General features: G+C 43.1%; 2 protein-coding genes across 3 annotated transcripts; both read right to left on the bottom strand.

Moving 5' to 3' along the window:
• Nucleotides 1–5,158: 5,158 nt before the first annotated feature.
• pou4f3 (POU class 4 homeobox 3) lies at nt 5,159–6,619 on the bottom strand (the record flags this gene model as incomplete). Its single annotated transcript, XM_079283414.1, has 2 exons — nt 5,159–6,094; nt 6,500–6,619. 2 exons carry the CDS (start codon nt 6,617–6,619, stop codon nt 5,159–5,161), a joined length of 1,056 nt encoding a protein of 351 aa, XP_079139540.1.
• A 4,147-nt stretch (nt 6,620–10,766) lies between these two features.
• Nucleotides 10,767–26,213, bottom strand: rbm27 (RNA binding motif protein 27). 2 transcript variants are annotated; one of them, XM_079283412.1, is made up of 21 exons: nt 26,060–26,213; nt 24,662–24,780; nt 23,482–23,609; nt 22,514–22,593; nt 21,551–21,738; nt 20,680–21,093; nt 19,766–20,014; nt 18,524–18,691; nt 17,764–17,910; nt 17,426–17,579; nt 16,779–16,932; nt 15,964–16,197; nt 15,730–15,864; nt 15,021–15,146; nt 14,753–14,827; nt 14,400–14,576; nt 14,110–14,214; nt 12,768–12,995; nt 12,557–12,640; nt 12,295–12,414; nt 10,767–11,897 (listed from the first exon to the last, which is right to left on the bottom strand). In XM_079283412.1, the coding sequence occupies exons 1-21, from the start codon at nt 26,116–26,118 to the stop codon at nt 11,802–11,804; spliced, it is 3,240 nt and encodes a 1,079-aa protein (XP_079139538.1). In that variant the 5' UTR covers nt 26,119–26,213; the 3' UTR covers nt 10,767–11,801. The 2 variants fall into 2 exon arrangements, with proteins under 2 accessions (XP_079139538.1, XP_079139539.1); XM_079283413.1 differs by having other exon boundaries at nt 14,448–14,576.
• Nucleotides 26,214–26,467: the final 254 nt, after the last annotated feature.

Here is a 26,467-nt window from a genome sequence, read left to right as displayed (position 1 = left end):
CATCAGCAACTTGGAAATGAAAAGAACCAAATCCAGACAGTCAGAATGACAGATATGTCGACCAGGGAGTTAGTCTTATTCTTTCTTGTCTCTTCCCCTCTTTCCTTCACATGTCATTTCTCTCTGCCTTCCCTTTACCCACCAGTCTCCTTCCTTTTCCTCCTTCCGTCCATCATTCCTGTCTCTATTGCGTTGTCTTTCTTTGTTCTTCATCTTTTCCCCTCGTATTCTCTTCCTGACTGTGATCGCTCTCCTTCCCTCTTCTGTTCTTCAACTCATGCCTCCCCCTAACAATTCTTTCCTTCCCTTTTTCACTCGTCTCCTCTTCCCATCTCACCCATTTCTCCCACATATATATATACACTACAGCCACATTTTCTTGGAAAGGATTATTATGTTCAGCAGACTGTATGGTGATTATATGTTCAGTCTAATCTGAGTTTGTGTGCAGACCTGTACCCGACCAGCTAAGTGCTTTGTAGGAGAAAAAAAATCACGTCACAGTGAGTTATTTCTGGCTGGGTTAATCTTATTTCTCTGGGCACTTTGATAATGGAGAGGAGTTGAATAATGAATGTAGTATATAATACTGTTCTTCAGGCCCACAGAATGAATTAAGCAAGTACCTATAAGTGAGTTTCTGTGAGTGTCATAGTGCCCCGCGTCCTCCTTTGTCCTTTCAATTCCATGTTCTTATTTAGTATTTGTGGAATTAGAGCAAAAATATACACTTCAGCAGTGAAAAATGAAAGAATGCTGTTAAAGCTCGCTGAAATGCAGATCACACAATTGTCTGTAATAATCCAGAAGGATCTCTCAGTGTGTGTGTGTGTGTGTGTGTGTGTGTCCTCACATCTACATGTGTGTGTGCACATCTCAGTCGTCTCTGAATAATGCATGGTGTGTTAGTTAGCAGACAATTTGACCTCACACACAGACAGACCATAATAGTGTTTCTTCGTCACAGAGGCTCACTGGTCTCATGCAGAGCTGATACTGAGTGCAGTTGAAGAGCAATGGTCTTGTGTGAGATCTTTCATTTCGTAGACGATTATTCCGTTAACGCATAAATCACTGATGTGGTTTATTTGATGAAATATAGCGACCGATGGGGGAAAGTTTTTGCTTCAAATCCACTTGGTCGTAGTTCAGAATGCAGCGAGGAAAAGTCACAGAATCATTTCAATCATCAAACATATACTCTGTAAGCAATTTCACTTCAGTTGTGGCACTTTTTTCATTATTCAATTTTCATTTTATGTTGATTTTACATTCAATCGTTTGGGAAATCACAGAAAGTAGTGAAAAATGCCAATCACAGGCAGGTGCTACACCAAAGCGATGTCTTAACAGTTCAAAATATTTCATTTACGATGATATAACAGAGTAAAGCAGTGCTCATATAGATTATTGATTCATTTTATGCTGATGGACTCATTGATGAATTGACTAATTGTTTCATCTATATGTTACACCACCGTGCCAATCATTCCGTCTGCCTGTTGCATCATATCTAAATATGTGCTGGAAGAAGTATCCTATAATACCAATATTTATATAAAAATACTCTATTATAAGTACAATTTTGCATTCAAAACTGCATTTCAAAATAAGAATAAAAGTTCTTAAAAGTATTTTACGAAGGTGTAATCACTACTATAAGTATAAAACTAAAAACACAGACTTTGCAGGCAAAATGACTTCAGAGTCAGAGTTATTATAGGACAGCATATCATTACTGAGGCATTAAATAGCATTTTTAATGATGGCCTCGTGGAGCTGATTTTACAAACTTTTTTGGTGAGTTTAATTTGCTGCTAATAACAATGACTTGTATTGTATTTGCTTATCAGGTTTTCTCAGCTCTTAATCTGCAAAGTGACAAGTAAAAGAGCAAAAATATGAAATCAAAACACATCAGTATACTTGAATGAATGTAAATAAATATTTTACACCAATGGCATCTTTAGTCACGGTCGTCATCCTTGCCATGATCTGACTCAATCCTATAATGTGCATTCACACACCAAAGTTTAGAGAAGGGAGGAGGGAAAGGGAGCTACAGATGGACCGCATCTCCTTCTATACCTTTTAAAAGACACCCATCACCCCGGCCTCAAGTTTCTAGAGAGTAACACAATCTCACTGTGTGTGTGTGTGTGTGTCCATACTTGTACTGCACACAGGTGTGCGTGTAGACTTCAGCAGTAGTTGTGTCCCCAGCTGGTTTGTCTTCTGATGATAATGGAAGGTGACTAATAGAGAGCGCAGAGGTAGCTGTCTCCCTTCACTCTGGTCACATTCTCATTTGTTGCTACTGGCATTGGATGAATTATTGAGTTTGGGGTGTCTTGGCTCCGACCCCTCCCCTCGTTGCATTCCCTCACTCTGCTCCTAAAGATGACAGCCACCCTGTGTGTGTGCGTGTATGTGCGTGTATAGTGTGTGTATGTGCATGCATTCTTCAGTAATTAAACATATAGCTTTCACCCTCATTCTGTCAAAAAAGGTCTTCCCTGCATGACAACATCTCAAACAACCTCTCTCTCTCTCTCTCTCTCTCTCTCTCTCTCTCTCTCTCTCTCCGTCTCTCTCTCTCTCTCACTCTCTGTCTCCGTCTCTGTCTGTCTCTCTCTGTCTCCTCATAATTGTCTTCGCATGTATCAAACACCAGTCTTAACTCGGCTCTTTAATTCTGCTTACAGTTTAAACTAATCAACTTGCACGAGGCTTGATTGAAAACGAGTTTTCCTGCTAAACAGAATGCATGAATTGGACCCAACACACCTCCATTATTGCATGAGAATATGCAACACACCTTTGAGCTGCTGCTGAATAATTCACGTGCCCTCAGTCGCCACATGCCGCTAACGCTTACAAGCCCTTCAGCTCAACTTACCACATCGCGAGTACGTTATGATATCAATACGGGTATTGCAAAGAATCAATAATTCACACGGCGAAGCTCCTATTTTAACCTTTGCATTGCTTCAGAAACACTCATCATTCTGAGAGGGTTCGATGATGTTTTAATGGCGAAACACCTCCTGAAACATAAGTAGCCTATTTCCAAATGTGTCAGAAAGAGGCTTATAATGACAACAACAAACATTCGCATTTTATTCTGCACTTCCCTTTCAAAAAAAAAATTGAAAATCACATGTAAAGCCATAAATTAAAGACCATGTTTAATCACGTCTCAGCATCAAAGAGAATATTAATAAGTGCCACAAACGTTTCCGCCTAATTGCGAAGTATTGATCCCCTGGCTGAAACAACCCGCCGACAGTCTCACTGGGAAAACCACACAACCGCTGGCCACGGTGGCTTGGAGGATTCCGGTGGAAGCTTTTTATTCTTGTAATTATTTAACACAAAGTGGTTCATATACGGAGAAAGTGGCCATTGTTGGGAGCAGAGACACATACAGTAGACCTGGTATAAATGCAGAATTGTGCGTAACTATACTCTTAACATGAATAAAGTCATACGAGTTGTGATTGCTTTTAACAATAATAATAACAATAATAATAATAGCTATTAATAATAGCAATGCTGGCCTGTATACAGAGGTAGCATAGTGAAATTGTGACCCGATCCTCTGAAGTAAAATGATTTAAAGTAAAATAAAGGAGAAAATACTTACTTAGTCAAACGAGTAAAAATAAATAGAAACAATTAAAAAAAATACTTTAACGTCCCATTTCCTCGGTAAACCTGTTGTGTATCCAGTTCGTCTCTCCCTAGAGTTTCCAGTCTGACTTCTACTCCCAACGCCTCCACATTACTTTGTTTTATACCAATATATAATTAATATTGCATCGTCATTACTTAATAATTCCAAACCCCGTGCAGGAGATAACCCTGTGACACCAGGGCATCCATAATTAAAAGCGCACTAATCAGAAGGGCCTTTAGCAGCGCGTGGAGGGCGCGCATTCAGAGCTCCGCGGTGTGAAAATGACTGTGACAATCGAGGCCCTTTATTTTGCGTTTATATTATGTACGACAATACGTTTTTAATCCCAGCAGAGGTGTGGGAGTCATAAATAAAACAGTCGGGCGAATTCCCGAACAAAGATTGTATCGCCCGCTGCAGCTCAGGGAGTTCCTGAGTCTGAACTATTTGTGTGCCGCATATGCCTAAATATTAGTGTAATACAACTGAATAAAACACAAAAAGTCGCTGCCCCATGTGAATTTCTTCTTTAAAAATAACCAATAATTTATTACGTTTAAACTTCACACATTGTTAAAAGTGAAATCAAGAGTGAGGAAAACAATAAATACTTAAAGTAGGCGATACCGTATATATCTGGGCTACATAACAATTATAGCTCAATAACATGTTCACATCAAAATACTAAAATATAGCAGCAGCCAAAGCCACATATGTGTGCCTCAGAAGAAGGTGTCATTTCCATTTCTTAATAATTCAAGATAAACAGACTCAGTGTGTCATAGATTGTGAAACTACATCACTGTAATTATTAGTGCGTACTTTGTGCGTAAATGACCATCGAACAGTTCACGAACAGATTGTTTTGCAAATTAAAAAAGAAAATCGTGGTTTAAATATGTGAATTTGTTTCAACCCCTCATCCTCGACTGACATTAGTCTGAATTCGATTAAAAAAATAAGTGAGAACACAGTTCAAGATATGATGCACGTGAGACAGCGATGTGGAGGATGAGCTCAACCAACATTACAAAACAATCCATCATCATCTCTTTCTCTTTTAAAATCTTCATACAACATCAGGTTTACAAATAAACAGCCCATACATCTACAGCCTCTCATCTCCACTTCATTATTACAAAAAGTGAGTTTATATCCCTGAATGTGACAAACTGTCAGGGTGGATTTGCTGAAAGTTCATATTTAGTGTGTGCAAGATACATGATCAACATTAAAATCACCCTCCTCACAAATCCATAACGCAATCATGTATGAGTCCCATGTTAATAACTAAATCGAAAAAATTGCAACAACGAAGTGACACGAAATGGAAAAAAGGAGCAAAAAAAAGGTCTTTTAGGAGATAATCCACGAGACGTGAAGAGCTGTTGATAAATCCATGTTAGTTAGGCTACTTAGGCTATTATTAATCACTCGATCAAAAATGTAGTAGGCTATTTTATTCATGATGTGTGAAACTCAGTGCACCGCAGAGTACTTCATTCGTTTCTGTTTCTGCCGCTGGTTACAAAACCACACTCGGACCACATTCTTTTTCAGGTCCAGTTTTTCGGCGATGGCCGCAATCTTTTCCGAGGAGGGCCGGGGCTGGATGGCAAAGTACGCCTCCAAAGAGCGCTTCTCCGGCGCGGCGATGGAGGTGCGCTTTCTTTTCCTCTCGTTCCCGTTGAAAAGGTCCGGCTTGGTGCTCTTCTCTCGGTACGCAGCCTCCGCTTCCTCCAGCCAGGCTTGGAGAACCGGCTTGAGCGCGATCATGTTGTTGTGGGACAAGGTGAGGGACTCGAACCTGCAGATGGTGCTCTGGCTCAAGCACCCCACGCCGGGGATCTTGAGGTTGGCCAGTGCCGACCCGACGTCTGCCTGGGTCACTCCGAGTTTGATCCGCCTCTGCTTGAACCGCTCGGCGAAGGCTTCCAGCTCTCTGGGATCCGACTCCACGTCATTTATGCACGCCATGCCGCCGTGCACCGACAGCGAGTGAGGGTGGGCCATGTTGGCCATCGCCTGGTGCAGCTGCCCCATGGTCTGCAGGTGGTGGTGAGGGTGCTGGTGGTGGTGCGCCGACGCGTTCATCCCGGGAGGCTCCGAAGCGCCCATCCCGGTCATGGACAGGCTGGTGGAGAGGTGGTCCAGGAGGTCCCCGGCCTCCAGGCTCTGTCCGAGGTGGTGGTGATGGTGGTGGGAGACGTTGACGGAGGGGACGTGGGAGATGGGCACGGTGGTGGAGGAAGAAGAGGATGCTGAGGTGCAGGGGACACTGCTCATGGTATGGTAAGTCACGTCTGGTTTGAACGGGTGACTCTTGCCGTGAGAGACAATGCTGTCAGCAGCTGCCAGAGCCTCTGCCCGTGCCAGCAGGCTCTCATCAAAGCCTCCGAATATATTGCCCTGCAGCTGCAAGCAAGAGTGCGCATACTGGAGTCAGTAGGGAATTCTGTCAGGCAGCTCTCAGGATCTAAAAAACATTTTCCAAAGGCAAGCAGCGCCGAGGAGAGGAGAGAACCCTCCTCAAAGCGCAGGTCATAAAAATTAATATGAAAGCAAGAGCATTGCTTGAAAAGACATGTGGATGAGAAGGGGGGAGGGGGGGCTAGGATGGAGAGACGGGGGACGCAGACAGGGGAGAGAGAGAGAGAGAGAGAGAGAGAGAGAGAGAGAGAGAGAGAGAGAGAGGGAGGGAGGGAGATAGTGGATAGAACAAAGTCCTGTCAAATCAACTTTACAGACATTTCCAGTGTGATATTTTCCCTCCTCTCCCCCAGTATGCTCCACAGCCATTCTCCCCTGACCCGAACGTACCTGCGGGGCGGACAGACAGACTCTGCGCATGCCCTCCGAGCCTGAGTGCAGGCCGGGATACTTGGGCTCGTGCAGAGCCGGGTGCATGGAGAAATGCTGTTTGCCGTTCATGGTCATCATCCTCCTCCCTTCAAGCACCTCGCCAGCAGTGTGGCCCCTGACATGAAAGCCGGGGATCGGACAGCTATACGGAGCTCCTCTGCTCTCCTTCACCAGACTGAGCTGTTAACATCGACAGCGCCTCTCGGCATCCCTCTCGTCCTCCCCCCTCCCCCCTCCCCCTCCTCTTCTTTCAGACTCCCTCTCCTCCTTCCCTCCCACCTGCTCAGTTTACAAGTTGAAAAATGTTGGCCTCTGTGCGCAAGCGTCAGATGAACCCAAACTATCCAACTACCCAACAAATCACGAATGATACTCTAATAAAAACGTTGTTTTGTGGTAATATCGTTATTATGTTCTATCAGTTTATTCGGTTTACTGATGATGATATCGGGCGTAACAAAAATGAAAACACGGCACCACAAAGGTCCAATGATTTCAGCACCACGGACAGCGCAGCATCGCTGAGAATAGTGCGGGCTGCTCCAGCGCTGTCCGTGGTGCTGACAGTGTTCCCTATATAACGCTATATCACAGCTAGATGAAAGTCCACAATAATTGACCCGTAGTTTTGATATTACATACAACACATTTGTATTTGAGTAATAAGGCCCACATGGGTGCTGACCAGTTGACCCGAGGGCCTTGGCCTGTGAACGCCCATACTCCGGGCTGCTTTACAGCCGTCTCGTGTGGCTGCTTGGTAACTCGCGGAGTCGGGGTGGACGGGCCGAAAGAGGAGCCAGGCGGACAGAGGCAGACCGATGACACCAGCGGAGTCCATCCGATCCTCCTAGCCGTGTCTCTGGTTCCCCAGACTCTGAATAATTTAGCTGCACGGTGGCAGGCATCCATTACCACGCTGGCATGTTCTTATTCATTACACAGATTAAAACAGCCGAGGTCTTTTCTCACCATGCAGACCTGTTGCAGTCTGGAGAGCCAAACGCTAAGAGCTGCGTGTAGGCTGGCTATTGCATGAGGATAGGGGAGAGCACAGACTTAACTTGCGTTTTGCAGATTAAATAATTTAAAAGAAAAGTTGAGATCTTTGATCACAGACTGAACGTTTTGATTTTGTACCTAATGAGTGCATATTGAAATGTTACAATATGACATTAATACAATTCATCTATGTTTTTTTTATGTAAAAAATGTAAAAGTGAGAGAAAATGTAAGTGTCCTAAAACAGGCAACATGTGAGAAACTGTGAGGAAGCTGTGCAGGGATCCGATGGAATTCATGAGATGTTCGTCTGAATAAAGCCCCAAGTCCCTGTTCACACCCTTCCCTTTTTCTTTACCCTCAATAGCTGTTATATAGCTGGGACCATTCATGATTCACAGGCCAATGTTTACGTCTGTCATATCTCTGCCTTTTCATATTCTGGAGATTGAATATGACATGTTTTGTGAAGAGTGCTGTCATATTGGGGCTCTTTTCTTTTCACCCCCCATCTGGCCGGCATGCACTCCACCATGACCTAACTGTCACACCATGCATTCATTTATGTGGGGAGTTTTAGGAGGCTACTAATTTTGGTTATAGCTATAATTCAGCAGCCTTTTTTTTTTACGTTTCTCAATTCATCATCATTGATATGGTTATGTTTTACAACTTCATTTCATCAAAAAACATTGTTTTGTCGTTCTAATTGATATGGGATTTTCTAGACGCGTTCGATCGGAGTTTAATTGTTTAAACATATATGTTCAAACAATATAAAACATGTAAATGTAAAATATATATAATTTTACTTATACGGTAGATGTCTAGTAATTTTAACATGTCCTTTTATTACTATACTAACTAATGCCATAGTATTAGAATAGTATTAGAAAAACAAATTTTTAGACAAATAGTTTTAAATTTCTTTTTCTTTTTAGTTATATCAAATAGTGGTAATTGGCTTCCATAGAGCACAATTAGGCTCCAAGTTCTGGTTCCCTCAGCAGTTACCAGGCCGCTGCGTTGGATCTGCCCAGAACAGTGCAGCGCTCACGGCCTACTTTGAAATTCTTTCCCCTTGGAAGAGCCGGAAGCATCTGCATTAAACTCAACAGACTCAGTTGACTTCGTAACGTAAGAAACTCTATTGCACTATTTACAGATATTTCAATAGGTCATAGTCGCTGTAATTAAACTGAGTGTCAAAGGTCACAGTTTGTACCGTGATGTGGTGGGATTAGTTTGGGGGTGTGGTTGACAAAGTGGAGGTTATTCTTATATATGCCAACATTATTAGTATGATAGACACAATGGAAGGTATTGAAATATATTAACGTCCAGTTACACATTCTTTATATTTGTGCCCAACATGTAACTAGACTAATTCTAAAACCTGCAGCAATAATTGTTTCTGAGTAATATATAGAGCCCTGAGCACTCCAAGGTGCCCTGTAATATGAAATGGTGAATAAGGCAGAAGCCGTTATTTTTTTTATAAACAAGGACAGCTTGTTTCAGAGGCTTCTCCGTAGTACTTCAGGTCAGCTAATGGATGCATTCACATTTCTACCATAACATGCAAAATGAAGGAGACCACACAAGAGTTTCAGGTAATATTTTCTGGAATGCTTTTGCTTGCTTTTTTCCCCCCTCTTGCCAATATTGACGTCTTTTTTTGGTCAATTTTCTTTTATCTCAAAATGTTTTTTTTCCTTTCCCAGATCCAATTTAAATTGTATTTTCCCATCTTTTTTTTCTTTTCTTTCTTGTTTTGATTATTTCCCAAGCACCCCATTCCTCCATCTTTATTGGCAAAAGCAAACATGCTAGTAAATTAGAAATCCATTTTTTACAAACAAAATACATGAAGAAAATACATCCACATCCTGCAAATATAAACAGTAACAAATCCAAAACTATTATCCAATAAACATTTACATTTTTTTTTTTTACACCATTGTGATAGTAGCATACAGAAGATAGTACAAAAAAGTGGGGGAGAGGCCTTCGCTGTAGCCTCACCTACACAAGCAACAACCCTGCCTGTATAGGTCTGTCCTATACAAATGCCAGTGACCTCCTATAAATAAAAACATCACACGGGCAAATCATATTGAAGAACCGAGCGCCTTCCGTTGCACACCTGAACCTAATTGAACGCCACAGAACTCGATGGTTTAAATGAGACAATGAGGTCACTCGCAGGAGGCGTCGGAGCTATTAGTCAACAGTGAGATATGCAATCCAAACAAGAGCGCTACCGACATGGTAGGTGGGAGGAAATCACGTAATGTGTTGCAAACAGATTCCTTGTGGTGCTAGTTAAAGTTAGCGAACAACGCAGAGCATTGCTGTTATAAATTCTGTTACCGACTACTCCCATGCAGGTAGAAAGCTGCATGTATATTTACATGCAGACTCCCATATACAGCAAGATCTCTACCTGCACATTTGTGTAAAGTAGTCAGACTGCTACAGTTAACTAATAAGTTGCTGTCCTTTGTTTTGGTGCTTCAATCTGACTGCGTTATTGGATATGGATAAGCTTACGTCAAACAACACTTCATTAGGCTGCATGTAAACATAGTCTAAAGTAAAAACATTTGTTCTTGCATTTAGCACATTTTCATATAAACCGTTAATGAATTTCATTCCTCCCACCCTAAGGATTTTTAAAATAGAGTATTTGCAAAGAAGGCAAAATGCTAAATAAAAACTTGTCACGAAAGGTGTACACGTGCACTTGTAGAGTGGGTTTAGAGCACTGGCTGACAATGTTCAGATGCAGCTAAAGCTGCACCGGTGTAAAAATAATAGTGTGAGTGTTCAGCTCAGAAAGCTCATTTAAAAGAAAAAAAGAAATGTCCTTCTCAGATGACAAATTAAATGAAATAACAACATGGACTGGTTTAACACGGAAGAAAAATCCTTGCAGATAAGCAGAGACGCTAAGCACTCTTGCTCGACCTTTTCTACCTGACTGAACCTCGTCATTTGTTAAAAATTACAGAAAAATCAAATCAAAGAAAACGGAAACAAAAAACAGTAATTTCTCTTTCAAGCATTTACAAAATTTACAAAAGTAAATCCCATTTCTTGTAAATATTCAGCCATCCGCTGACTGTGTAAGGCAAAGAAATATATATATATATATATATATATATATATATATATATATATATATATATATATATATATATATTAAAATAAACTGTTCAGTATTACATTCAAACACCTGTCTCGGGATCTCACATTTTTGAAATGGGTGATCTGATCCTTGTCCTGCCCGGCCGTTTGGATGACCAGGAGACAGAATACAACAAGTGGAAAATGTTACACACTCTCAGAAAATGTAGAACTCCTGTGAGGGAGTTTATATTTACACAGAGTGGCACCGGACATTTACTGAACAACACGCAAGCGGGGAAAATATGGAGATTTACTACAAGACTGTATATGACGTGCATGGACACGGCAATTTGTAAACATAGTTTAGGTTTTTCTATTGCACTGGTATCCTTCTGTACCTGCACTGGCTCTCATATGGTTAGGGCATCGCCACCTTTGGGTGCTAAGCAGTTTGTTTAGAGTACAACATGCGCAAACTAGTAAGCATTCATGCCACCACAGTGAGTCAAACATACTTGAATTGTTTAACAGTTTTGGGCTTACCCATACCGAAACAAACAGACCGAAGTGAAATGGAAAACCATACCGCGCCGATATAGGTACGGCACGGGGCATCTATGCAGTGGAAAAATAAATAAATATCTCTGGTAGCAACAGAGAACGTTCTATTGGTGAAGGAATGGCTGACCCTGAACTGAGGACAAGATTTATTCCAAAAAACGGGTGAGAAAAGAGCTTAAATACAGTATGTATAAAAATACCTATTCACAGTAGACACAAATGTTGTGCATTACTGATATTAATCATCTGGTATGCACACTGAAACTTACATTGGTTTTTTTCTATCTATAAGAACAACTTAACATGTATCTTTCTCAGCAAAAGTGAGAGGTTTTAAATAATTGTTCAGTTCGAGGGATACAAAACCTCTGCCCTCTAAACTTCTTTTGATGTACAGTAAAGTAAAAGACGTTTTTTACTTCGATTAGAGTCTAAAATTATTTAGTTTGAAAATACTGGAAAGGAAAAAAGAAAAAAGAAAAAAAGAAAAAGTCTATTGTATTGATTCCATCTGCATGCGGGGAGGAGAAACGCCGCATTCTGCTGGAGACGGATCCCAACGCCCTCATCGTCTCCAAGACCGGCTCTCATACTCGTCATCTTCGTCATCGTCTTCCTCCTCCTCTTCTTCTTCACCGGGCAAATAAGCACTAGCTTCCTTCTGTAGCAGAAAAAAGTCAAAACTTAACTCGCACACGAGGAAGAACGCAACCTCAAAAAACACAAACAAAAAAAAAAAACATGAAAATACAGTACGAGGATTTCACCTGACAGTAATGCAGTTTTACTCAAAGGGCTCAGATGCTCTTAGTACCGAGAGGCTGGCCCTGACTCTCCGTCGGGAGCAGCAGTGAAAGATTTAGAAGCAACGGAAAGAAATGTTCAAGTGAAATCTGTGAATAGAACTAAAACTTTCAAAACTTCTCCCGCTTAGAATCTGTGTTGTAAACGGACTTCCTTTCATGGTTGCTGGGTGGCTATAGGCTACCGATGGAACCGCATGAAGCCATAGGGGTGTGTGAGTGTGTGTGAGTGAGTGCGTGAGAGATGTGTCGTACCGTATTGTCCTCATCTTTAGCTTCTTCTTCCTCCGGCTCTGTTGTAACAGAAGGCGTCTTAGGCTTGTACCAGGAAATCTGCAGCACACGGCCTTTGAACTTCGCTCCCTGGTTAGCTGCCTAGAAAACAAAACAGGAGGACAGTTGCAAGTTATACTTTTCGTACCAGTTAAACCAGAAAAAAACCTTCAATATTATGTATTTATTTAGTATTTTAGGTGATTAGGAAAGAACGGGTCTGGTCCACAGTAATGTGACTTACATTCTCGGCTTCGCTTCGCGTCTTAAAGGTCATGACAACACTGTTTGCGTCTTGGTCACGGACATCTTCGATCTCACCAAAATTCTGACATAAAAAAAACAACAAAAAACGATTAATTTCAGTGTAATTCTTCAATAATCAATTCAGTTCTGTGTAAGAGTTCTTAGTGTAACTCCTGAAGCCGTTACTAAATGTGCACCACCGTCCTCACCACAAAGTGTGGCATCAGCTCTTCCTTCTCCTCCTGAGTGACCCCCAGAATAAACAGGGCCCTGGGTCTGTGGTCCACCACCATGCGGTTCACGGTCCCGCTTCGACCCATCATCTCCCGGCTCCGTCCCCTGCCGCGGCCCACGTATACCGAGCCGGGCTCCAGCACCAACTTTCCTCGGCCCCGGCCTCGTCCCGCTGGGGGCCGGATCAGACCCAACCGAGTCGCCTGGAGGAGGACAGGAGGTTTAATGATATGAAACAACCGACTGGCTGCCGCTTTTCTTTCAACAGACGAGAGTGAATCGGCGCCACCTGGCCGTGTTGAAATAATCATTAGGAACAGATGTGGAAAACTTGTGTAGCCGTTTTGTGCTTTTCAATGTCAAAAACACACCAGGAAACTACATTGTGTCGAACTTAAAAACTAAATCAAATCTTAATTCATACAATAAACAACTTCATGGAAAATCTAAAAAAAACATTCAGTATAAGCAGAATATTACGTATTTTAATCTTTTTCTTGACTCTGGCCTCCTCCTCAGTCACTCTCTGCCCTTTACCATTAGTCGTCACTCCTACATTTTTAAAGTGACATCTCCTCGCTTCCTAAGCATTCCACAACCTCAAAACCACTCTCTCACACACAATGTTCTTACAAGGACCAGCAGCTCAAACTTTAATGAAGCCGGCTCCATCAGAGTAGGACCGGTGTCTGATTTGGCTTCGTTAGCGCCTGTTCCTCTGGGCTTGCTTAAGTGGCTTCAGTTTAATGTGCAGAAGGAGGGTTGGGCTTGGATGGGGGGGGGGGGGGCATATGCATTTTTAATAGCTAGCTAATTTAAGACCCACAGGGGTCTTAATTCGGTCCCATTGCATTTGTGGCACACACGCCTATACACAGCACAAACTCCATTAAAATCTCACAATTCTTACTCGTAGTAACTGCACACAGATCAAGTGTGAATCCGGTCATTATGACGACCTGTACAGTTTATCTACTGCAATACAGTAAAGCTCCCATTCACTCCCACTGAATCTAAATCTGCGAATGTTACTTTTGTACTTATATGTTACTTAATCAGGCAGTGTTGTGTGATACATGTGACAGCTATCGTATTGGCTGTCTTCCTCTAGTTTCTTAGTGTCACATGACCTCAAATTCTGCACTCAAGAAAAATGCTGCTGATGCCAGCTGCTGTCACTGTCTATCTCTTTGTGTGCGGTCCAAACAGGTCTTTATAGACCAGTTTGTGGCAGTGCTAGCTATCTTCTCAGATCGTTGGCCTGTGGTTATGTACTGTGTATGTATGTGTGTGTGTGTGTGTCTGTGCGTGTATTACCTCCAACTGTAACAGTGCCAGTTTTCTCTTGAGGTCTGTTGTATCCTCTCCAGAGCTCAACTTCTTGTGAAAGTCCAGCTCAGCATCCAGCAATTCCTTCTGGGCCTGGTCACATATCATGTCAAATAAAGTACACGTAATTCAGAAAAATAAATACATAAAAGCAATGAAAGACTGATGAAGAGCTTCATATTAGATCTACAGTGGCAGGACAGAACTTCACTCCTGTCTCTAAATAAAGGAAATTAAGCATTCCCAGCAAGCTCCCGACCAAAAGGGCCCAAACTTACATCAGTCTTTGTCTTGGACTGGCCGTGGTTTGGTTTAGCACTGGCTACCTGGGAGGCGGGGTTCATTTCATTCTGCAGCTGTGCGATCTTCTCGGTCAGCTCCTTTAGCGTCTTCATGATGTTTGCTCGCTCTTCAGGTCTCGTCCCTCGGTTCTTCTCCAGGCGGTTTATCAAGGCCTGGAGACAGAAGGACAAGCGGTGAGAGAAGAAGGTGTAAACGACAGTAGACGAGACACAGTGGAGGGAGAATATAGTAGAAGGCATGGACAGAGCACAGGAAAAAAAAAGGATGCGGAGGACAGCAAGAGTTGCAGGGATAAAGAGATAGGAAGGGACGTTAAGGCCGGTCTTACCTTCTGGCACTCAATCTGTGTCTTCAACATCTCCTGCTTCTTCTTTCGCATGTCCTGCTGGAGTTTTAAAGCCTCCTAAATGGGAAAAAAGCAAATGAAATACAGTCACTGAGGTGAAAAATATGCCATTTGCTGTTGGTGAAATTTCATTTCTCAATGGTAGCCGGCTTCCCACTAGTGGCCTCAGAGAAAAATAAATTAAAGGTTACTCCCAGCTTTGCTATTCTTGTACCCGTCAAAATACGTATTAAAAAATGAAGCTGCATGCCTGTTTCTTCTTGAGGACTTCCTGTGCTTCTAGTGCTTTTCCCGTTTTCCCAAAGCTCTTCGAGGATGACTTGAGGGGTGTGGAAGTGTAAGGGCCCTTCTGGGTGTTCATCAGGGCAGGCGAGACCTAAGTGTCACACACACAGAGAGAGAGAGCGAGAGAGAGAGAGAGAGACTCAGAATGAGCTCGTCTACAGCTGCAATAGACACGAGCAAGAATGCATTCTCAGTGCCAACAAAATAATATTTATTCCCCTGCATTGCTCCTAATGTTATATCCTGTAACGCTGTCTGGGCTGTTATGAATATTCCATCTTCACTGCTTAGTGTAATACCACGTTGGACAGACAGCTGGCAGAGAAGTTATCCCTGTTATTTGGAAAGCTTCTAGACAGGACACACCAAGTCATAGTACTGATAATATTATACCGAGCATGCCAATATGCTAAACTAAGAGAGTTGACGTCATACCGGTTTCCACGTTAGCATGTTAGCATTAGCATTGTGAGGCTTTGGTCAACTTAATCAACTTTTCACAGAGAAACTACCAGCCTGACCGCTTCTGTATTCTGCTGAAAATATTAACAAGTGTGGTATTCCAAGCTTGTTGAAACAAATCATGTATTTGAAATTGCCATTTCATCCAGGTCTGGCATCACCTGACACACACACACACACACACACACACACACACACACACACACACGTACAATGACAGTGTCTGTGTTTGGGTTCAGGCCGTCTGGCTTGGTTGCAGCTGTGACCCCAGGCAGCGCTAGCATGCGATGCTTTGGTACAGTCTTGTTCAACACATAGGCGGCCGGGCTGTGCTGCTTTATCCCCTGCTGATAAAAGAAAAGAGGAAAAAAAAAAAAAAAGTTCATCGGATGAAGGGTGGCAGAAGCGCTGTGAGACTTCCGTGTGCGTCGGCTCTTGATACTAACCTTATGCATGTTGCCGTGCTGCAGCGCCTGGCTGGGTGCCGATCCGGCCGCCTGGCTGCATGAACTCTGCTCCTGCTGCTGAAGCCCTGTTACGTTGGTGCCGGGCTCACGGTGCCAGTACACGCGGATGAAGCGGTTGTTGAGGACCGCCTCGGTGCTGGATATGGCCCGCCTGGCTTCTTCATTCTTTGTGTACTGGATTAACGCCGCCTCTGGGTCTCCGCCAAACACCACCTGGATTTAGAGCAGAGCGCGGCGATTAGGTATCTGTGTATGACGAAACTAATTATTCTGCAGAGCTGAACGTCAATGCAAAGCCGCGGAGTAGCTTTGGGTGGGCCTAGGTCCACCCACGTGATCCAATCAGAAGGCTTCTGTTTTTGCTGGATCATCCAGTGAATAGCAGTCAATGAAGCCGTTTCAATTGTCTGACTACGACCAATAAGAAGTCTCGCTTCTTGTTTACTTGATAGGTCAGACTTTTTGAGACGAAGTGCATTTTGCAAATGCTAGATTGTGAGTAGCCCCTCCTCTTTCACTCAGTGTACAGCCGATGTTTTGCTTTAACAAGTGACTGGTGTCTCCAAGCCCAATAATATTTGGTAGCTTTTGATGGGGGCACGATTGGATTTTATGCTGATGTTGCGGCGTCGCCATCTGTGGTTTATGCATGTGGTTTATGTGGCCGCCGTGCCAGGATATGTCATGCTCTTAGTTGATGTGATGATGATGTACAAGACTTGTATGATGCAACTGTGGTGCATTCAGGTTAGTATAGTAGTCATGGCCTTTTTTGGTCAACTGGTGCATTTTACCTGGATATTGACGATGGTTCCAAACTTGCTGAAGTGCTCATTGAGCTTGGTGATGTTGTTGAGCTCACGTGGGATCTTGCGCACCTCCAACTTGGTGTTCACATAGTAATACCTCTTGGGGAAAGTGTTCTTATGTTGGTTGTTAAAGCTCAGCCTGAAACGAGAAGAAGACTGTGATGCTGACATCTGACGTATTTGTTTTAAAGAGAAATTTGCAATAAAAGCAGACAAGCTCATCAACATTTTGAGCGAGATGATAACGATGATGATGGCAGTAAAATGCAACCCGGATTCAAGGCCTGATGTTGGAGTTCCTGCCTTCATATTGAAGTTCCTAACCCTATACTAGTGACACATGTCAACCTGGTTGACACTTAGGATAGATTACAAGTAGAGCCTTTGCAAATGAAGCAACATAGTCATGGTGGTGTGGTTTGTGTGCACCTTCTTCCCACAACTGACACAAAAGATGGGCTCCTGAACTATGAGTCACCTCGGCTTGAAACAAGGCTCCCATTACTTTTACAGGAAAAAGCAGGTTGGTAGTTTCTGTGATGGGAACACCACCCTAATGCAGTACGGTTCACACGCGATCCAAGATTAAGAACGTTCTCCCTTTCAAATTGTAACATCTTTAAAATCCGTACTTCTCCATCCAGGGTTTTTTAACGACTGGTCCCTCAGCTGTACTGGGTCCCATGGTTCTCTTCCTGCTGTCCTGCTCCGTGTTGAAACGGCACACGTTATTTCCAGGAGTGCTGGCTGCAGTGGCAGGCTCCGTCTGTATCACTATGTTGGCAGCTAGAAGATAAAACACACAGAAAGAAAACAAAGAGAAACCATAATTAACACGAGAATCGTCTCCAGAACGGTTTGTTTGGACAAGCACTCACACTTTCCCAATCAAATATCAGCCCAACAGCGCCCATTACCCAGGATTAGGTTGGGGGAGAGTGTGAGTACTAAGAAGGCAAATACTGGTTACCTCTGGATCCTTGTCCTTCGTTGGAGGTGAGGCCGATTAGGTTGCAGCGCTGGGTCTGCACCCGGGGAATGAATTGACGGTACGAGCTACGACCTGCTGCAGTCAGGCCTGGAGATTCTGGGTTATAGCCCTCTGGATCATAGTTATCTAATGTGTAGAAATGAACACAGACACACAGGTTCAGAGGGAATATCAAACACTTTTAACAGCCATAATAATAATAATAATAATAATAATAATAATGTGAACTTAAAAAAAGACAACAAAAAAAAAAACCGAGGAAGATTGAAATTAGACAATGAAGTCAAGCAGTAATGCGCGAGTAAATAAGTGATGCCTGGCATTTAGTGACTTAGCTAGCACAAAACCAATCTCGTAAATAATGTGATGAGTTAAAAAAAACATTAAACATCAGATGAAAATTCTTATCCTGGGACACAGTTTATTGCAACACTACAATAAACAAAATGGGACCTTTCATGACAGTGATGAGTTGAATTAGGGTCAAAAACCCGAGTTTGTAACTAAAAAACAACAACTCCATTTTGTGTGTAGTTGGAATTATTCATGAGCTGAAGTATGGGAAAAGAGCACATCACAATAGGATGTGGCAGAGTTCGTGTTAATTGCTCAGAGCTCCTCTGTCTTCGGTTAATTAGCAGCGCTACCCTCTGGTCAACCGCCGTCACTGCAGCCTGGAGAAACACACCGAGCATCTACACAATTTCCTAATCCGAACACAAAAAGCACCCCTGCTTACATTCAGACTGGACATATTGGGGACGAAGACACACTGATGGGGACGAGGAGGGTGGAGGAGGAAGAGTAGGCGGCAGCCCCACACCAGGTGGTCGGATAGGAGGAGAGGAAGTGATTGCCGTTTGGTGGTTGGGGGTATCGATGACACCGGTTGGTATCATTGGGGGTCCTGAGGGAGATACAAGCCCACGCTTATGTCTCAGGTATGTCTCAGGTATGACAGTGAGTCTCTGGTTTGTGCTACTGAAGCGTTTGCTTGAATATGGCCGTAAAGGTGGCAGGAAGTGATGACAGCTGTTCAATGCAATGCTTCAACTTTAACATCAGAATCAGCATCATGAGACAGGATGGCATGCAAGAAGAAAAGCAGTGAAAGTATGTTTCTCCCACCAGGTGAAAACAAAACCTTCTCTCTAGTGTGAAGTCTATGTTAAGTGTGTTTTCACACATATCGTAGTCGCTACAGAAAACTGATACTGTATAAAGCAAAGCTGGATTTCCAGGATAAACCTTCAAGAAAGAAATAAACAATGTAGTGAATGTGTACCCGTTTATCTAAATAACTGTTGGTCAGATGCCTCTGACTAAGCTAAAGACACAGTTATGGAAACGGTGTCACATAAAATGAAAGGCTACATAAACCACATGAAGATATAATCAATTATATTTACTTAAGTGGTGGTAGAAGCCAGACAAACTTTGAGAAATTGATGATGGAGCACGTTAGCGGAGATGGAGGAATAATGCGTCTCATGGTGCAAACAAAAGGTGGAGAATACAGTGCCTTACAAAAAGTATTCAACCCATCTTCTTCTTATTTTGCTGCATTACAACCTGGAATTAGAGTTGTTTTTCTATTTAGATTTTATGTAATGGACCTACACAAAATAGTGAAAATTGGTGAAGATGAAAAAATTGAAAAGAGGTAACACCAGATTAACACCAATTAGAGGCTTCACAGCAAAGGGGGGTGAATATAAATGAACACACAAATCTTTTTTCCCCTATTTCACTATTTTGTGTTGGCCCATTACATACAATTCCAATAAAAATCCATTTTGAGTCCAGGTTGTAGTGCAAAATAGAAAAACCACCATGGAGGGTGAATAGTGACAGGCACTGTAACTCGCTGCAGTGGTTTGTTGTTGTACTAGCCACTGGCAATGTTGCTGTTCACATCAAACGGCACCACATACGTGATTTCTAGAAGTTTAGGCATTTGTGTCGTGGCGGTACTACTTACCACTCATAGGGAAGACCCCCGGTGGTGGAGGCTGGCCATAGGGCGGCATCACGGGCATCCTGAGGGGAGGGGGTGGCTCAGTGATCGGGGGCATGGGCAGGCCAGCAGGGGGCATGGGCAGGCCAGCAGGGGGCATCACGGGCGGCGGAGGGAACGGAATCATGTTGGGCAGATTGACGTCATCGACGATGAGCGGGTCGTTTCCGTGGTCGAACGGACAAAGGTCACCTCGTACACAAAATCCCTTTTCTGTGTGAGACAGAGAGACGGATTTACACACACATGTAGGTGTATTACACGTTCAGCACAGAATAAACAAACATGCTCTCAGCTCCAAGGTAACCTCCTGTAAACCGTCTAAGGGCTTTGGGCGCCTGGAAGTCAAACTAATTCACGAAAACATGACTGAAAAGGAAAATGAGAACAAATAAAAGGGCAATGAGAATAAAAACAAAACAAGATGAAAGCTTGTCCAAGTTCAAAGCAGCTGAGACACAGAGTGCATGTATTTACCCCACAGTCTCATTAAGGAACGGGGTCCCTGGTGGCAGTGTTTGAGCACTGTGACAGATAGCAGTGTGCTTCAGGGACAGAGGGTAAGTTTAAACCCTTGTGTGTCTCTGGGGGGGGGAGGTGGGTGCCTGCTTGCTTTCCTTCCTTTCACGGGGGAGAAAGAAGTACGGGAGTGCTTAACAGTGGTCATTAGCGATGAGACTAAACAAGGCAACCAATAACCCTCACGGGAAGAAAATGGTGGCAGTTATACAGCAAACTTCACACAATGACCTCGTCATTTTCTTGGGAAATAGTTCTAAACATCCAATCGGCACCGAGATGCCAGCAAAAAAAAAAAAGAGTTGATAGATAGCAGAAATCAAAGGCTGTGAGGAAATGACGATTCACTCCATTCCTACCGTCGTAGTCCCTGCAGCGCTGTTTGAGCGAAACGCTCTTGTTGCTGAATGGCTTGATGCCACCATCCTGCCTCTGGGCGCCATAGTAGCCGGACCAGCTGTCTGTGGTGCTGTCGGGCAGGTGAGCCGGTGTTACGACGGGAACACCTCCGGCTACGGAGACGCCAGCGGACGACGAGGAAGAAAACGGGTGCGGAGGTGTGGGCAGCGGCAGGAGAGGCGATGGGTGCTGCTGATGCTGCTGCTGCTGCTGATGCTGCTGATGATGCTGCTGCTGCTGTTGCAGCTGTTGCTGCTGCTGCTGCTGCTGCTGCTGCTGCTGCTGCTGCTGCTGCTGCTGCTGGGAGCCGGATGTGTTGGAAGAGTTGTAGCAGTCTGTATCCTTCCTTTCCAACTCAAACTTTGACTTGAAGTCTGTTAAAGACGAGCACAAAACACAAATAAGTATAACAGCAGAGTCGTGGACCACAGCAGAAATTCAAACCCTGAACAATTTGAAGCTTAAGCTAATGTAGATTACCGTAACCCTGTGAGTGATATGGCCAATTCCAGGCCATGTTGTTGAATCCCCACTGATGTAATTTCAAAGCTGTCCACATTGTTCCTTATCGACAAAACTCTGACTAACAATCCAGTAGAATATAATACAAGCAGCTACATCCAGAGCTCTGTTCAGCCCACTCTCAAAAACCTGAAGCGTCTCGGTGCATTTCAGACCGAGGATGTCTCCAGCAGCACTTCTGCATCACTACTGCACAGTTCAACCGTGCCGACAGGAGCTTCAGGAACTTCTCCTGGGTCTGATGCCCTCCCTGTGCTGTTGTCATTGGCTGTGTGTGTGTGTGTGTGTGTGGGGGGGGGGCTTTCTCACCTCTGCCTCCTCGGTCCCTGCTCTTCCCTCGGCTGCCACTCCTGCTCCGGCTGAGGCTCCGGCTGTAGCTCCTCCCACGGGGGCGCCGTTCGTGGCGCTCCCGCTCGCGGTTGGACTCGTTTCCGGTCTTCCCGTGCCGATCGAAGTCGCGGCGCTTGCGCTCGTCTCGCCTCCTGTCGTCGCGGCCCCTGTTTGGTTGATGAGTAGGAGGGGAATTTATTTCAATAATTATCTGTATGCCTGTTTTGAGTCCAACAAGGCTTTGAGTTGAGAGGTTTTTACTCAAAAGGTGCTTTTATTTTCCTTGTTTTGTGAGTCCATTCAATCACATCTTAAAAAGTGAAAGGCCTCCCTTCTTTCTGATCTGCTCATAAGCTCAGTGTTAATTTGCCGTTAATGAAACCTCAGCACATTTCTCAATGTATTTTATACTACAACAATTACAGCATTTCTTGGAGCATAATCCCGTTCATTCCCTAAAAGGCTGTTGGTGTTCAAAATCAAGATCAGAATGAATAAACATCATAAAGAGAGCGCAAGTGGTGAGTATGACGTGATTATGTTATTCCACTGTTTTAATGCTGAAGAATATAAATCACGGAGCAAAGCTCATTAAACACGTCAGCTGTTGTTCTGAACGCTAGCACGACAGTCATTGTTTTGTCACAGTCATTGTTTTGTCCGACCCGTTACCGACGAGGTGTGCTACAGTCAAGGGACCGGCTACTGGACACCAGGGGGCCTTCATCAAGCTAAAAACAGGCCTCACGGGGTTTCAAAATAACCATGCAAATATATCAACTACACGATGCCAAACAATGTTTTAGTTCTTCTTTTATCAGCAGTAAGAAATGAAGGACCTGTTTATCAGAATGTTTAGCCGAACCGAGACTGGATTTAAGTTCCTAGATGTCTCATGTCAGAATAGCATCTGCTCAGCTGTTCTCAAAGGCACAGCCGTACCTGGCATCGTTGAAGTCGGTGCGGTTTCTCAGAGGACTTCTTCTCCGCCTGTTTTCTCTCTCTTCCTCTGGAGTTTCGGCCTTGAGGGAGAAAAAAAAAAACACTTACTTGACTTAAACTCTTCTCTATTTTGTGTTTTTAAAAACAGAAGATTTATACACAGCGTCCTATAATATACAACGAGATATTCATCAGAAGTCCGAAATACAAAATCACCATTTGCTGTGATATGCTCGACCAACTTATCTACAAAAGTAGCTAAAAGACACTTTGATGTGTGGGAAGCTATATTTCACAGGCAACTTACTCTTTTTCAAAGTCTGTAGCCAATACATGTCACACTCGGGGCCTCTGTCCATATAGCGGTTAGTCACTGGAGAAACCGGAGGCCTGTTTTGGACACATTTGTCTATCCTGAGCTTTATATGTCAGGCAGACGCTGTCACTCCCTTTTTTTTTTTTTCCTTCCAGTTAAAGGTTTTTTTTGGAGGGGGGAGTTTTTCCTGTGCCAATACGAGGGTCCTGGGACAGAAGATGTCGTATGTGTACAGATTGTAAAGCCTTCTGAGGCAAAATTTGTGATTTTGGGCTCTACAAAATGAATTAAATAGCAAAGACTGAAGCCCATTTATGAGAGAAGTTCAGGCAGCCGGACACTGAATTTTGCTCATGAGTGTTGTATTTTTATAGCCCTACGCGTTGTGTCCGACGGACTGTCCTCCTTGCTTGTTATGGCTGTCAGATTGAGCATTGACAAACTCATCTGTACAGAGTATGAAGCAAGCGATCGCCGACTGGTGCTCGTGGTGAAAAAACAATGTCAAATAAATAGATAGAAGCCCAAATAGGTAATAAAAAGCAAAGGGGTGATGCTCGTCTATCATCTAGCACTCTGCAGCGCCCTGCGGATGCTTGTCTGCCAGAAGAAAATGCTGTATGGAGTGGACACAGGACCAGACTCTTCTTACCTCCACACCAACAGCTTTAGCTGCAGGCGGTTTCACTTCTTCTTTCGGTACTTCCTTGGCAACAGGAATACCCAAGTAGTTCTTGGTTGTCAGACTTTCAAAAAGCTTATCGACAAATCCTGTTGTCTCTGCAAAAAACACGAATCATGCAAATAGAGTTAATAATTTACTGAATTATGTGCATTTATAACATTAATTATGGTCCTGTTGCATTTCGGTGGGCAAAGGGGCCTGGGATTGTGCATGCTGGCTGACTGGAATGAATGGCTGCAACACACTAAATAGAATGGGACCGCAATTAATTTGATCCATTGCCCTTGTGTTTACCTTGCTAAGACATATTGGCCCTCAGGCATAGAATGTACCGACATTCCATCTGAAGCTCACTGAAGGATTCGCTGCTCCTGGCTACACTAAATACATCCAAAGTCTAAGAAACCCCAAATCACAACACAGAAACAGCACAGAGATTAACACGGGAAAAGCTGCTCCATGAAAAATGTTACAAAGAACATGAAGATGAAAATGCAATCCACAAAAATAAATCAATAAAAGAGGTAATTTGAACGATGTATTGGAGTGCAATCTTCCAAAGAGTACAGCTGTCTATAGTTAAGTTCTGACAGACTTGAGACTTAGTAACTTCAGTACATTTCAAAACTAAAACCAAGATGATGTTGCAGAGCACAGAACCAAACTGTAATTTTAAACCCAGAGTTCTCAACACAAAATAAAGTTATCGCTGAGACATGTATTTATCACCACTTAGCCAAACAAATTCAGTGATTGTACTGTGCAATCAAAAGTAAAGTGATTAGATCATTTCAGCCATTTAAAAAAAATTGGATCTCTTCTTAAGAAAAACAAGTGTAGGCTTCCTGTAATACAAGCTGGAGAGATTAGAGGAGAAAAGTACTTTCAGATGACGCAACACATGCTCTGGTGGTCATGTTTCGGATCCACGGGTAGTGGATGGTGATCATTTACAGCTTATTGCACCTCTCAGTGTTTACCTTAAAGTAACTAAAATGAAATCAGCTAGCTAGCTTAATGGTAGAATTCTCTGCCAGAGGAAAACCTTCTGCACAACTCTCTTGACCAGCCAGAGCTGAGGGGTAAGAACTGCATGTTGCATTCAGTCACATTGGCAGAGAAGCTACATGTGACATGGCATTCATACCTTTTTGTAGGAAGACATCAAGCTGATCGGCACACAGTGCTTTCAGATCTTTCTCAGATTTGTCCTTCTTCACGAGAGCCACCACATAGTTGGCCAATGCAGAGGGGTCAGCGTCACATCTGGAGGATGAAATATATACACTCTCAAATTAACAATACAATGGAAAAGGGGGAAAAGAAATCGTGAAGCTTTTGCCAAAACTACTGAGACAAGACAGAGAAAACTGAATTCAAATTCATACTTAAACTAACTGTAATATGTCAGTGAGGTCGGTCATCCACTGGTTCCCGACCATGCATGCAGAAACAAACCTAAACCCCCACTGACTGTCATCCCCAGGACAATTTCCTACCAGACACTCCACTGCACATCCCTTCTATGTTTCTTTATACAATCAACACTTTATCATACTTGTTTATAGGACTGTTATCTGTTTGTTTGTGCACTGTATTTTACATTTGTATTCTTTTGGACATTTTAATGTTTCTATTTCTTGCACTGTGTCGATTGTTAAATGGTATGCACCACCCGCCATGTCAAATTCTTTGTATGTGCAACATACTTTGGCAATAAAGTCAGTACCACGTGAACCCCTAACCACACCTGCAGGGTACAACATTGCTACACAAACATCCAGAAATGGCCAGAAAATGACTCACCATACATTCGATTTCACAAAATCTTTACATGTTTAAGTCCTGTTGGGGCTTTTTACAAAAACATTACAAGCATACAAAGCCACAGGAAAATACTCTTGACAACTCCAAGCTAACATATAACGTTAACTAACTTACATAACTAAATGACTAACTACAGTGTATACTCTCAAAAACTACCTTCACTTCCATTTCCAATGTTTTAAGCGCTCTTTGTTACGATGTAATTCATTGATTTACATGTGAAAGAGACGTACCAAGAGTGTGTACAGCTCTTATTTATAAAACCTCATATATAACAACAACAACTCCATAACGTAATGCTAGATATAAGTCAAGAAACGAGTCAGCACTTGTTTTAATCTCAAGTAACGTCAACAGCGTGCAAGTTATCTATTGCAGCTTTTGATAGCTTGCTTACCGAGCTGTGATAAAGTCACATTATCGTGGGCCAACTGGCGCTACGTGCCTAACTTACCCTAAAATAACTGCGACAACCCGCTTTACATCGTGCACCAATGTTAACGTCTTAAACGTGAGTTAACGAGTAGTCATACAGTCTCTCTTTTTTCTATGGAAAGCCAGCTAGCGGGCAATGGTGGTTTGCTAACTCGTGCAAGAATTCGCCATCAGATTCTAGCAAGTCCCCCATTGATGCCTGGCTAACCCACTTGGCTAGCTAACGTTAGCTATCGTAGCTACGTACCATGCAAGCTAAATGCCATTTCGATTCAACACTCACATTGGTTCCAGGAGCTTTGCCAGCCACGATTTCAGGGCTTCCACATTCTCTATGATCATTGTGAGAAAATACTATAATACTGTCTATAAAATGAAAGTGCGTTGCGATAATCCTGCTTTCATCGTCTATAAAATGTATAAGCTTTAAGGCCTTCTGTCTCTCTCTTCACTGGCAGGTCGGACAAAAGTGCTTTACGGCATGGCAACACAAGTTAAGGTATCGTAAACGCAGTGCCAGACGACGGACGTTGAAATCATGTCGTGTGATTATTCAACGGAGTTCATAAAATTCAGCATTTGTGTATTAAAATATGTAACACTGAGCAAAAAAAACCCCACGTAAATAAAAGTCCTAGTTTACAAGATATGGAACAATAACGCTCATGAAAAGTTATTCGGACTGCATTTC

This window comes from Melanostigma gelatinosum (genome assembly GCF_949748355.1).
Source record: "Melanostigma gelatinosum genome assembly, chromosome: 14".
NCBI lineage: Eukaryota > Metazoa > Chordata > Actinopteri > Perciformes > Zoarcidae > Melanostigma > Melanostigma gelatinosum.
This window is presented reverse-complemented; position numbering and strand designations above follow the sequence as displayed.